This window comes from Leucoraja erinacea, chromosome 1 (genome assembly GCF_028641065.1).
Source record: "Leucoraja erinacea ecotype New England chromosome 1, Leri_hhj_1, whole genome shotgun sequence".
NCBI classification, from domain to species: domain Eukaryota; kingdom Metazoa; phylum Chordata; class Chondrichthyes; order Rajiformes; family Rajidae; genus Leucoraja; species Leucoraja erinaceus.
The window spans coordinates 69,925,029-69,937,255 of record NC_073377.1 but is presented as its reverse complement, the minus strand read 5'-3'; the positions used below and the strand labels follow the sequence as shown (position 1 = coordinate 69,937,255).

At 40.8% G+C, this 12,227-nt stretch overlaps 1 protein-coding gene across 1 annotated transcript in view; it reads right to left on the bottom strand.

Moving 5' to 3' along the window:
• Window positions 1-9,273, bottom strand: part of LOC129698016 (protein YIPF5-like) — a 46,820-nt gene extending 37,547 nt beyond the window's left edge. The window contains exons 1-2 of the mRNA XM_055636836.1: window positions 8,980-9,273; window positions 3,357-3,470 (exon numbers count right to left, since the gene is read on the bottom strand). Of these exons, the coding sequence (XP_055492811.1) occupies window positions 3,357-3,469 (113 nt within the window). The 5' untranslated portion in view covers window position 3,470; window positions 8,980-9,273. The remainder of the gene's footprint in view (window positions 1-3,356; window positions 3,471-8,979) is intronic.
• Between the last annotated feature and the right edge of the window lie 2,954 nt (window positions 9,274-12,227).

The window sequence follows — 12,227 nt, the reverse complement described above, 5'->3', positions numbered from 1 at the left end:
ACCAATGAGGGAGATCGGAAGCGTTTTCCAAAATGGAATCAGGGCATTTAGTTTGGTAATTAATGGTGGAAAATTTGCTTGAAATAAAGAACGGTATTTAGTTACGTAAACTCCAAGATATTTAAATGTTTCTGTAGTAATTCTAAAAGGAAATTTTAGAAGGTGTGTCGGGTCTTGAGGTTTTATTGACATATTTTCACCCCCCCAGTTTATTCTATACCCTTAAAAGGAACCAAATTCTTCTATAAGATTTAGTGTGTTTGAAATACTAACTTGGGAGTTGGTAATATATAATAGTACGTCATCTGCAAACAGCAATATCTTATTATAAGAATATTTAGTATTATAGCCATGAATGTTCGGATGTATTCTTATGCATGTGATAATGCACACCCTTGTCTATTGCCCCTGGATAATTGAAATTTAGGTGAGAGTGTTTGATTAGTCAGTATTCTGGCTGTCGGCTTGTTATATAACAACTTTATCAATGAAAGAAATAACAAATTAAGATGCAACCAATTGGTGAATTGCCAGGATGATGCTTTGGAAAACTGGATAGAAAATATAAGCCTGCAATGTGAGAAATTAACTTTCTGTAGGAGTGTGACTGACATTGTGGTATACTGTAAAGGTTTGATGGGTTGTAAAGGTCTCTTTATCCTGCTAAATAAAATATGAAAAACCCAGAAATGCTGGAAGCACTTAGCACAACATTGAGGATCAGTAGAGAGAGGACAACAACTCAACAGCTGTGAAATAAGCTCCTACAGTCACATTGTACTAACTATGATTATTAATTGGGCCATTCTTAGACTTTCCGTGGAGCTGCATACTTTGAGACAATGAGGACAAATGGTATGGGCTGATCAACATGGTGTGAGGCTGGGTCTCTATTCCATGGAGTGCAGGAAGATGAGGAGTATTCTTATGGAGGTGTACAAAATCATGAGAGGAATTATCTTCTTAGATCTAATTCTACCCACAATTTCCTGTGTCAGCCATTGTTGGGCCACTCTTGCTTTTTGTACATTTGAACCACTGATCTTAATCCCATCACAGGTACAATTAAGCCATAAAAATACAGACTGCATCTTACTATTTTGTGTTTAAGAAAGAACTGCAGATGCCAGTAAAATCAAATGTAGACACAAAATGCTGGAGAAACTCAGCGGGTGGGTATTGTGCATTGAGTATTGTTTTCTGCCACTTTTTAACCCTTTGTTCAACATTCTGCTCTGTTCAGTCCAATAGACAACTGAGCCCACAAAGTGGGAAGTCACATAGGTTTATGCGTATTATTGTCTTGTGTACTGAGGCACAGTGAAATGTTTTGTTTTGCATTCTATCCAATCAAATTAGATAATACTATACATAAATACAATTAAGTCATACTGCAGTACATATATAAAGCAAAGGGGGGATACAGAGTGCAGGATATAGTTCTCAGCCTTTTAACGTCAATGAGGGCGGCGAACGATGGACAAAGACGGACCACGTGGAGTGAGGACGCCGCTGCCGGGCTCATTAAAGACCATTGTAAAGTTACACGTGTGTAATGACTTATTTACACAAACCAAGTTGTAATGCATCCTGACATTATGGAGCACCTGTAGGCTTTCTATGGTGCATCTGTAGGTTTGTAAGAGTAATTAGAGACATGTCAAAATTCCGCAGTCTCTGATGGAAGCAGAGGCGTTAATGTGCCTTCTCGGCTGTCACATCAACGTGGTTGGCCAATGACACATTGGAGATAATATTAATCTGAAGCAACTTGAAGCTCTCGACCATTTCCACTCATTAATGCAGATTGGGGCATGTAGTCCACCATATTTCCTGAAGTCAATAACTACAGCTCCTTCATTTTGCTGACATTGAGGAATAAGATTTTGTGCTGACATCATGCCACACTAAGTTATCTATCTCCTTCCTATACCCAGTCTCATCATTGTTTGTGATGGGGCCCACTACAATTTATTCATCTGCAAATTTGTAGATGGAGTTGGAGCCAAATTGGTTGTGGACATTAGTGTATAGAGAATATAGTATGGTACTGAGAACGCATCCTTGCGGGGCACCAGTATTGAGAATTATTCTAGAGGAGGTGTTGTTACCTATCCTCATTGATGATGGTGTATTATCGATACATAATCAACAAAGTGTGAAGATTTCTTTCCGGCTGATTCACAAATTGCATTTCACTTTTGCAATGTAGATGGATTAAACAACCTCATAATATTGCAAAGCATTGATGAGTTTAACAGAAGTTCTAACATAAGAAAAGAAGTTCTTCTCAGTGATGACATGGCTGATTGCATTCTTTACACAAGAGGAAATATAACACGATTTAATTATTCCTGGGTGGAAAAAAAACTGAAAATTCAGCTGGAATTTACTGTTCATGAATTATTCAAAGATTGATTTTTGAATGCTTCAAAGCAAACTTTGGCACTAATTTTATTGGCTTAATAACCAAGAAATTATTAGGTGTCAGCTGCCTAGTCAATAGCTGTGTCACGTATATTACCATTCAGCAGTATTTCCCAAGTACAATTGCCATCCACAGAAAACCAGCATGGCAGTTTTTGTACTGCATTGCAGGTTTCTAATCAAGGTGAGTAAAGTTCACCAATCCATAAAAAATAAATCAAGGCTCTGGTGTTAATCTCATAAAACTGAAAATGGTGGGGTTATCTTAATATTGCATTATAATTTGGGTTACACCATGTGGAGTGCCTGCACACATTTGCAGAGGCACAAGGGAGTAGAAATTAGAAGCCTGAATGTGAACTGACCCTTTGAAGGGTCTTGACCCGAAACATCACTCATTCCTTCCCTCCAGAGATGCTGCCTGTCCCGCTGAGTTACTCCAGATTTTTGTGTCTATCTTTGTTTTAAACCAGCATCTGCAGTTCCATCTTACACAGGATATAGGTCAGCCACAGAAATGGATGGAGAAATGGCAGATGGAGTTTAATCTGAAGTGAGAGGTGAGGGGAAAATATATAATTAAAGGCAAGACTCTTAAAATCTTAAAGACAGAGGGCGGTGAGCGCCTGGAACATGCAGCCAGAATAGGTGATGGGCAGATAGGATAGTGGCATTTAAGAGACTGTTAGATAGGCATATGAATATGCAGAAAATGTAAGGATATGCATTATGTACAAGCAGATATGGGTTTGGCACAGACATGGGCCAAAGAGCCTGTTTCTGTGTTGTACTGATCCATGTTCTAATTTCACCACAGTATCCCATACTCAGTTTGTGACCAAAAACAAACATTGACACTATTTTTTCCACTTAAATTAGTGGGCAGACTAGAACCATGAAGTTACGTTAGTCTGTATAAATTAGCTTACCCACTTGATGCAGGGTTACTGTTGCTTCCATGGTCATTGGATGTGTCCTCTTGGTCGTTAATGTCATAATTTGATTGATAAAAGTCTGGATTAAATTGCTCAAAGGCTGACATTCTGAAAAAAATGATGGAAAATAATGATAATATAATTAATCTCCCGTGGCAAAATCAAGAATCAACTGCAAATTCTCTTGATCAGATAAAATACCAAATTCTTGGTGGATGCAGCATCTTCAATGCTTGATATGTAAAATGCTGTTACCGCCTTCGATACATTCCTAAAACCTTTAAAGCCATCTTCCATCAGCATGACTTCATAGAATGTGAACTGAAACAACCTTATGCACTAAAAGTATTGGGTAGTAATTTACAGGACTAATGATCTACCCTTATCACCTTAATCTACACCCCATTAATGTTTGATGTTTGGGGTAGGTGCATCTAATATCTGATAGGCGCTAAAACAGGGTTGCACTAGTATGCACCATTCTTATAGACAAGCCATTAGTAGGCCCCCTCGGTCATGACTGACCATGGTGATGCATTCTAGTTTGCAGGTGATGTGTGGTCAAATGAAGCCTGGGCGATGTCATATGGAGGACAGGCTGTTGCCATGCAGCACGTCCCCCCTCTCCACGTCGCTGATCGATTCAAAGGAACAGCAGGGCCGTTACAGTTTGGCACCAGCGCCGTCGCAGGAGCTGCCAGAGTGAGGTTGTAGATAACAAAAACCACCTTAGGGTCTCCAACTCCAGATTTTCTTGTGGTTTACTCCAGCAGCCTTTTCCATGAATGGATATTGCCACAAGGCAGTGGAGGTTTTAAATCAGAGTTTTCCCTCTCCTAGATGGACTGCCTTCCCAGGCTGATGAGCCCCATGTGCCCGAGACTCATGGGGGTGAGAGCGTCTACCTTCCCGTGCGGGTCTATAGCACCTGCCCAAGCTATTAAGATAGGATATAATCCTATTTCTGATAGAGACTGGGAAAATAGGGCCCTAGGGTGTAGGAGGGCGAATTTGTCCAATACTATACTTATACTGTTCAATTTCACTTCAATCACAAACTGTGATCAATGGTAAAAACAAAAAAATACACCATCTGTAGAAAGAGAAAATATACACGTTAGCAATCTGTAATCCCCTCTTAGATAGAGAGAAATTGGATGTTGTTGATTGAGGCATTCATCTGGTGGACAAAATGGAAATGGGCAGCACAGTTGCGTAGCTGGTCGAGCTGCTGCCTCACACCCGGTTCGATCCTAACCTTGGGTGCTGTCTGTGTGGCGTTTGCATATTCTCCCTGTGAGCAAGTGGGTTACTACTGGATGCTGTGGTTCTCTCACATCCCAAAGATGTGTGGGTTTGTAGGTTAATTGTTCTCTGTAAATTGCTCCTATTGTGGATGCAAAAGTGGGACAACATAAACTAATGTGAACGGGTTAGTGTGGACTCAGCAGGCCGGTGCCTGTTTCTATGTTGTATCTTTAAACTAAACTAAATAGGTTCTTATTTGTAAGTCTCCTTCAAGTTGCCCTTTCACATTCTGAATTCCTATGAATACAGCACTACACAATATAAGCAATGATTGTCCAATAAATCATATCTGATTTCTTGGAAATGATTCATAATAATACTAAACAAAATCAGGCTACAAACTTTCATAACCTATAATGTCATATTTTAGAACCTACTTGCTCAATGACTTTAACATGGGGTTTTTTGCAAGAAATTACATTTCTCTCACTTACATTCTTTTATCTGGACTATTCTACCCACAAATTTATGAAACGAAAATAAAACATTTGGAAATACGAGAGAAACACAGACAACGCAATGAATGTTGCAGATGATCAGAATGTTGCCTCAAGTCTGTTTTGTAATTCACTGATCATGACTAAATAAAATAAGTTACAGCACACAATAAAGCCATTCAGCCAGTCCATCCCTTATGGGCTCTTTGGCAAGAGCAATCCAGCTAACAACACCTTCCTGCCCTCTCCCCACAGACCTGAAACATCTTTCATTTTGATAATTATCAAACTCCCTTCTGAATACTGAATCCATTTTAAAGTGTTCAGTAGGTTCCAGCTGAACTGTGTAAGCAAAATACTTGTCACTTTTTTTTTTAAACCTCCATTCTATCTTTCCTAGTCATTGATACTCTGCCAATGAGGATAATTTCCTGTTAAATTATCTACCCTTCATAATTTCAACTGCCTCTATCAATTCTCCTCGCAACCTCTTATGTCCAATAACAAATCCATCTTTTCCAATTTAATTATGAGCCCTCATCCCAGAAACATTTGGTAAATATTTTCTGTAATCATTATTGTGTGCTTGCCTTGTCCCATAGCCCTTACTACCTTAGTTAACAAAACTTTATCAACCTCTGATTTAAAATTCACAATTAACCAGATATCAAAGACTTCTACCCCGATTTCTGTGCAGGAATACACCGTGATAAGATTCGTCCTAATCTTTAGACTATGCCCCTAGTTCTACACTCTCCAAACCATGCCAATCATTTCCCGTTATCTACCTTATCGGTTCTTGTTAATATTTTGTACACTTTGATCAGGTCAGCCTTTAACCTTCTAAACCCTTGTGAATACAACTTTAGTGTGTGTAATTGCTAAGTGCTATTTAACCTTTGAATTCCAACTATCATTCACTCCAAGGCTAATATATCCTAATTGCTCTCAGTACTGCACCTTATATCTTGCTTGGTTGCATTGTAGCCCTGTAGATAAAGGGCAGGAGTCCACTGGCCTTTTTGAAGACGTTTTACATTTGACCATAGTTTTAATGACCATGTGCATGCATGATCATTAAAACATACTCACATGCTTCTTTGATCCTGTTCTATTTCTGGACAAACTCAACCAAACAAATTCCAACAATATCCCAACAACAGATGTTCAGATGTTGAGAAGCTCCAAAGTAGTTAAGCTACTGACCTACATGGTAAAACCATATGTCCAGCACTGTTGAGTGGCAAATATGGGCACATCTGTCACTCTGCTCCATCTTATATTTATGATATAGGAGGCCGTTCAGCCTTTAGGGTCCATACTAGCACCCAGAAGAACAATCTTATCCCCCTTCCCCTCTCATTCTCAATGCCCCATAACATATTCTCCCTCACATATGGCCAATAATTACCCTTTGGGCCAGGATCAAATCCAGGTCCCTGAAGCTGTCAGGCAACTGTCAGGGAATTGTTGCACCAATGTGCTGTGATGTGACATTTTCAGGATTGCGCAGCAGAATGCATTTGTGAGCAGCAACACCATCTGATTTTTGGCCCTTTAGGTTAAGTAGGAAAAGATAAGTGAAGCAAGTTCATTGAATATATTTGTATTTGTTATTTTTGATTCAAAGCTTTTAATAATTTCTAAATGAATTTTTAATACAATTCAAAAAATTTATTCTTTACATTTTTAACGTTTCAGGAATTTTATTTTATAATCATAAAAATTTTGACATTATTGCATTGCATAGATGCATTGCTGCCTTACAGCACCTGAGATCCAGGTTTGATCCTGACGACGGGTGCTGTCTGTACGGAGTTTGTACGTTCTCCCCATGACCTGTGTGGAACAGGGTTGCAGGTTAATTGGCTTGGTAAAAATTTGTAAATTATCCCTAGTGTGTAGGATAGTTTTAATGGCAGGGATCGCTGGTCAAGCGCGGATTTGGTGGGCCGAAGGGCCTGTTTCCGCGCAGTATCTCTAATCTAAACTAATCATTGAAAAACTGTTGCTAAGCATCGCAGACCTTCATCCAAGAAAAAGCTCCATCCTTTGGCTGATGTCTGTCGATGTCCTCTGCAGACATTACTTCATCAGTATGGTGCCCGAGGTATACTTGGCTGCTGAGGGCCAATTCACACACTGCTGGATGTCCTTTGGGGGGGAAGGGGTTGGAGTCAGCTCACTTTGCATCAGCAAGTGGCAAGTCTGTGCAGCAGGCTGAATGCCGTTCGATTCATTCTGATCATTTTCCGGATCCCCTTTCTAATATTTTATGTTGTAAATCGACAAACAGGAATGTTCAATCAAAATGAATTATTTTTAAGTCAAGGAAATGTCAGCTGTGTTTGAACATTAGGTTCCTGCAATATTGTTAGCCAACTTCTTTACACTGCTGGAATGGAAGCGGTCTAGTTCTAGGGATCTGTTCCTATTTTGCGCCATTAGTTTCTTCATTACTGCTCAGTTTTCCAGTTGGCGGCGCGACCAACGTTGCAAAGGCCCTTTGCAGCCTGTATGTCTTTTTTTTTTTTTTTGTCTTGTTAAATGTAGTTGTTTGTGTTTTTTAAATAGTTTTTTTAACTGTGTATATGCGGGGGACGGGGGGAGGGAAGGGGGAACATTTTTAAACTCTCTTCCCTGTACGTGAGACCCAAACTTTTTCCTGTCGGGTCTCCGTTGTCGTTGGGGCCTAGCACCGTGGAGCGGCCTCCAACCGGAACGACCTGGGGGCTCCAGTCGCGGAGCCTGCGGACTACTCGCCATCGTGGGGCTGGCTGGCCTCGGAGCGTGGGGAGTGGTGGTGGCTCGCTGCTGCGGCCCGACTCCGGAGCTTGGAGGCTCCAGCCGCAGGCCCGGTGGACAGGAACATCGGGAGCTCGCGAGTCCGGGTGGGAGACCGCTTTTTGGAGCTCCTGCAACGTAACTTCTCCCGCCCATGTCGCGGGATTGGAACGACCCGGAGCGGGGCCTTACATCGCCGGCGCAGATTTAACCGTCGCGGGACATGCCAACGACCGCTGGGGGCTTCCACATTGAGACATTAAGACCTGGAGCAGGGCCGTACATTGCCCCGCGCGACCTTAACAACCGTGGGACTTACCATCGCCCGCCTGGGGCTTTAACATCGGGAGAAAAATGGAACACAGGGGAGAGAAAATACTTTGCCTTCTCCACCTCACTGTGATGGATCTGAATCTCCTCCTCACTGTGATGGATGTTTGTGTGAATTGAATTGTTTGTGTGTCGTAGAAATTTGTTTCTGTATGTATGGCTGTAGAAACAGAGTTTCATTTGAGGTTCAGATGACAATGAATAAATATTGTTTGTATTGTTAAACTAAGTGAGATGATATTTGAAATAGTTCTTGTTTTAAAATGAAGTTTATCTTTGTCAACATCTGGCAATTTCAGTTGTGGGGAAACAGATTTACACATCGAATAGTAACTCCTCTTTCTGCCAACAAAACCAGCATTGACCATAAGCCAAATCAGTGCAAGAACACGACTTTGAAGATACATCATGTAAACAAGTACTTAGAAAAAGTATTCTATCACTAGACTTGAGACATGTGTCAACTGCTTCACAAATAATAAAAATCTTGATGGCGAGACATCTCTTAAAAACTGCTCTCCAGCCACTAATGCATCTCCTGCTTTTCAGCTTTAAATCTTCACAAATACTGTGTTGTAGTAAAATTCAGAAGCAGGCATTTGACAACCAACTTGCTCTGTTTAAATAGAGACTGGTAGTAACGTTGATATTTTCTATTAATAATAACCTTGCCCACTTTAGCTGTTAATGTTAGATTAGCAACTAAATAACACAACTTTATTTCCAATGTTAGTTGTGAAATTGTTAATTCTACAAACCTTAAGCAAAAGGTTACACCAAATCAGGAATGAATCCTTTTCTTGACGGTATGAAGGAAGGTTAGTGAACCAACAGAGTTTAAACTCAGCGAATGATCGAGTGCAAACCAAACCTACAGGCTATATATAATGTTCTAATTTTAGACTGTAGACAAATGGGCATCCAAATTTAACACACTATGTTACTTGTAATTTAGTGCCATTACTATATAAAATTTAAATAAAACCATATAGATTTTTTTGTCTACATATGTTATGTCAGCCACTTGCTATTATTTTTTCTATGACTTATTATAGAGTTAACAAATTATCCTATTAAGTGGAAGAGCTGGCTTAATGGGCCATGCAGTTTACTTCTGCTTAATTTGATGTAAATTGAAAAGAGTGAGGCAATACAAGGAAAATATGAGACAAAAGAAATGACATCCAAATAAAACAATGGATGTCTCAAGTTCCAAACATGTTGTTTTAATGAAATCGAGCAGGTGGATCATGTAGATTGACTACTTAAATAAAGGAATAAAAATTATTCACAATCCATATCAATGATTTGGATGAAGGGACCAAGTAATATACATGAACAAGTTTGCAAATACCATTAACCCAAGTGGCAGTGTAGGTTGTAGGGAGTACACAGAAAGGTTTCAGGATACATGAGCTAATGTAAGTGAATGTCCGGTCCGGAGGAGAAGCGACGCCCAAGTCGGGGCAGCCTGGTCCGGGGGAGAAGCGACGCCCAAGTCGGGGCGGCCCGGTCCGGGGGAGAAGCGACGCCCATGTCCGGGGCGGCCCAGCCCGAGGCTGAAGACGGCGCAGTATTCACGTGAGGGTGGCTGGGACGGTGTTCTGGCGGTGGTGGCCTGAGTCCGGGGTTCGGCCGCGGGCCAGCGGCTGCGTCTGCAGAACTGGTGGGCGGCAGCTACAACCACCCCGGGCCGCGGTGTTTGAGCCGCGGGACTGTTTTTAACATCGACCGGGGGGGGGTGGTATCGCCCCAGCGCAGAGGGAGAAGAGGAGGGAAGAGACTGCAGACCTAAGACTTTTGCCTCCATCACAGTGAGGAGATGCTGGGTGGACTCACTGTGGTGGATGTTAATATGTGTTTATTGTTGTTTTATTGTATTGTGTTATATGTATGACTGCTGCAATTTCGTTCAGACTTCGGTCTGAATGACAATAAAAGGCTATCTATCTATCTATCTATCTATTATCAGAAGGAATATAATGGAGAAAGTTCAGCAGAACAGAATGGAATATATTATTTAATGGTGTGATTAAAATGTGTTAGTGATCAGGGAACAAATCACTGTAAATTAATGTTCAGAAGCAACAAGCAATTAGTAAAGCATATGGTATGTTGGCCTTTTTGGTAGGAGGATTTGATTACATGAGTAAAGATGTTGTACTGTAATTAATCAGGTCTTTGGTGAGACAACACCTTGAATATTGTGTACAGGTCTAGTCTCCATACTTATGATTATGATAAATAGAATGCAATAAAGGCTCATGAAATTGATTTCAGATAATTGTGCATTTTCACCTTTTTCAAGATTTTTGTTTGCATTTCCACTGCTTTTCTCATTTGTCCTCTCAAGGTACTGTCTATCCTAGATAGAATTTCACTATGTAATGTTTAATTGCATTTGTGATAATAAATATCCATTGGACCATTAAACCTATCAAAACCTTGGGCAAAAGCAAAGTGCTGGAGAAACTTGGCAGGCCAGGAAGCATCTATGGAGGGAAATGGATAGTTGATGATTCAGGTTTGGACCCATCTTCAGTCTGAAATGTTGTCTGTTCATTTCCCTCCACAGATATTGCACAATCCGCTAAGTTCCTCCAGCACTTTGTTATTTGTACAAAGTTAAAGCATCTGCAGATTCTTTTGTCTATAATTAATGTTGCCTACTGTTTTGTCCTGCTACTCCCGACCCCCTTTCTATTTATCTCCCGTTATTCCCAATTCTGACAAAAGGTAATTGACATGAAATGGTAACTGTTCAACTCTGAAGATCCTGCAAAACTTGGCAAGAAAATTCAGCATTTTCTGGTCTTTTTTCCAGATTGTCAACATCTGTTGTACTTTGCTTGTGCAGTTTCAGGGGGAAATTATATGGTAAAATTCCCTAGATAATTAAAATTTATCTTGGCAATCACTAAATTCAGTGAAGTGCAGATCCTTGCACAAAATGATATCCACTCGAAACAGAAGTCAGTCCAGCGTGTACTCGATGGAAATGTTCTTGTTCCAGAGTCTAAACAGCAGGTATGATGGCAAACACGCTTGATTTCATTGGAAGCACAGCGTACACACACTGCCCAGTTCAGTAAATGTACAGCATTCATGTGAGTGGAATACTCCAGCGTTTAGTTCTTGGCCCCAAATTCTTTAATATTTTTGCCCTGATCATGCAAGTCCTCCCAAGATTACTGCAGAGTTCCATTCAACAGATCTACTTGTAATCAGAATAGTTTGTATTTAAAAAGGAACTGCAGATGCTGGCAAATCGAAGATACACAAAAGTGCTGGAGAAACTCAGCGGGTGCAGCAGCATCGATGGAGCGAAGCAAATGGACAACGTTTCGGGCCGAAACCCTTCTTCAGAATAGTTTGTAAGTAGGTAACGTATCTGCCCAGCACCATATATTCAACTAAAACCACCACATCAGTCTGAAGGGTCTCGACCCAAAATGTTGCTTATTTCCTTTCCTACATAGATGCTGCCTCACCCGCTGAGTTTCTCCAGCATTTTTGTCGATCCCCAACATCGAAGGTACCTATAAAAGGCCGTCTCATGCTGTCATTTCACTTCTGCCATCAGGAAGAATATGCACGGCAGTCAGGTCACGACCCATGACCCGTACTGTTGCTCCGCTACGCCAACTGGAGTACACGCGATGAACTGCAGGTAAGCACTGACCATTGTTTCCAGCGTAGCGGGCCCGTTAAAACCCGCCAAAATGGTCAATTTTTGCGCTGTAAATAATTATGGAAATTGGGATAAGCGTGAGAGACATTTAGCCTACTTCAGAATTCCATAAGTGAGGAGAAATGACGTTAGACAGAAGCGAGAGCTGAAGGGACAACAACAGCCAAAGTGCTTGGCGAACATTGGCCGTTTGCTCACTGCATTTCATCAACAGTAAGGCATTATTTTGGTTTTTTCTTGATTCCTTTGGCATCTAAAAAGTTTCAGAAGTGATAAATCTGGCTGTAAAATTTTAAAATCGCCCATGGTTCTCAT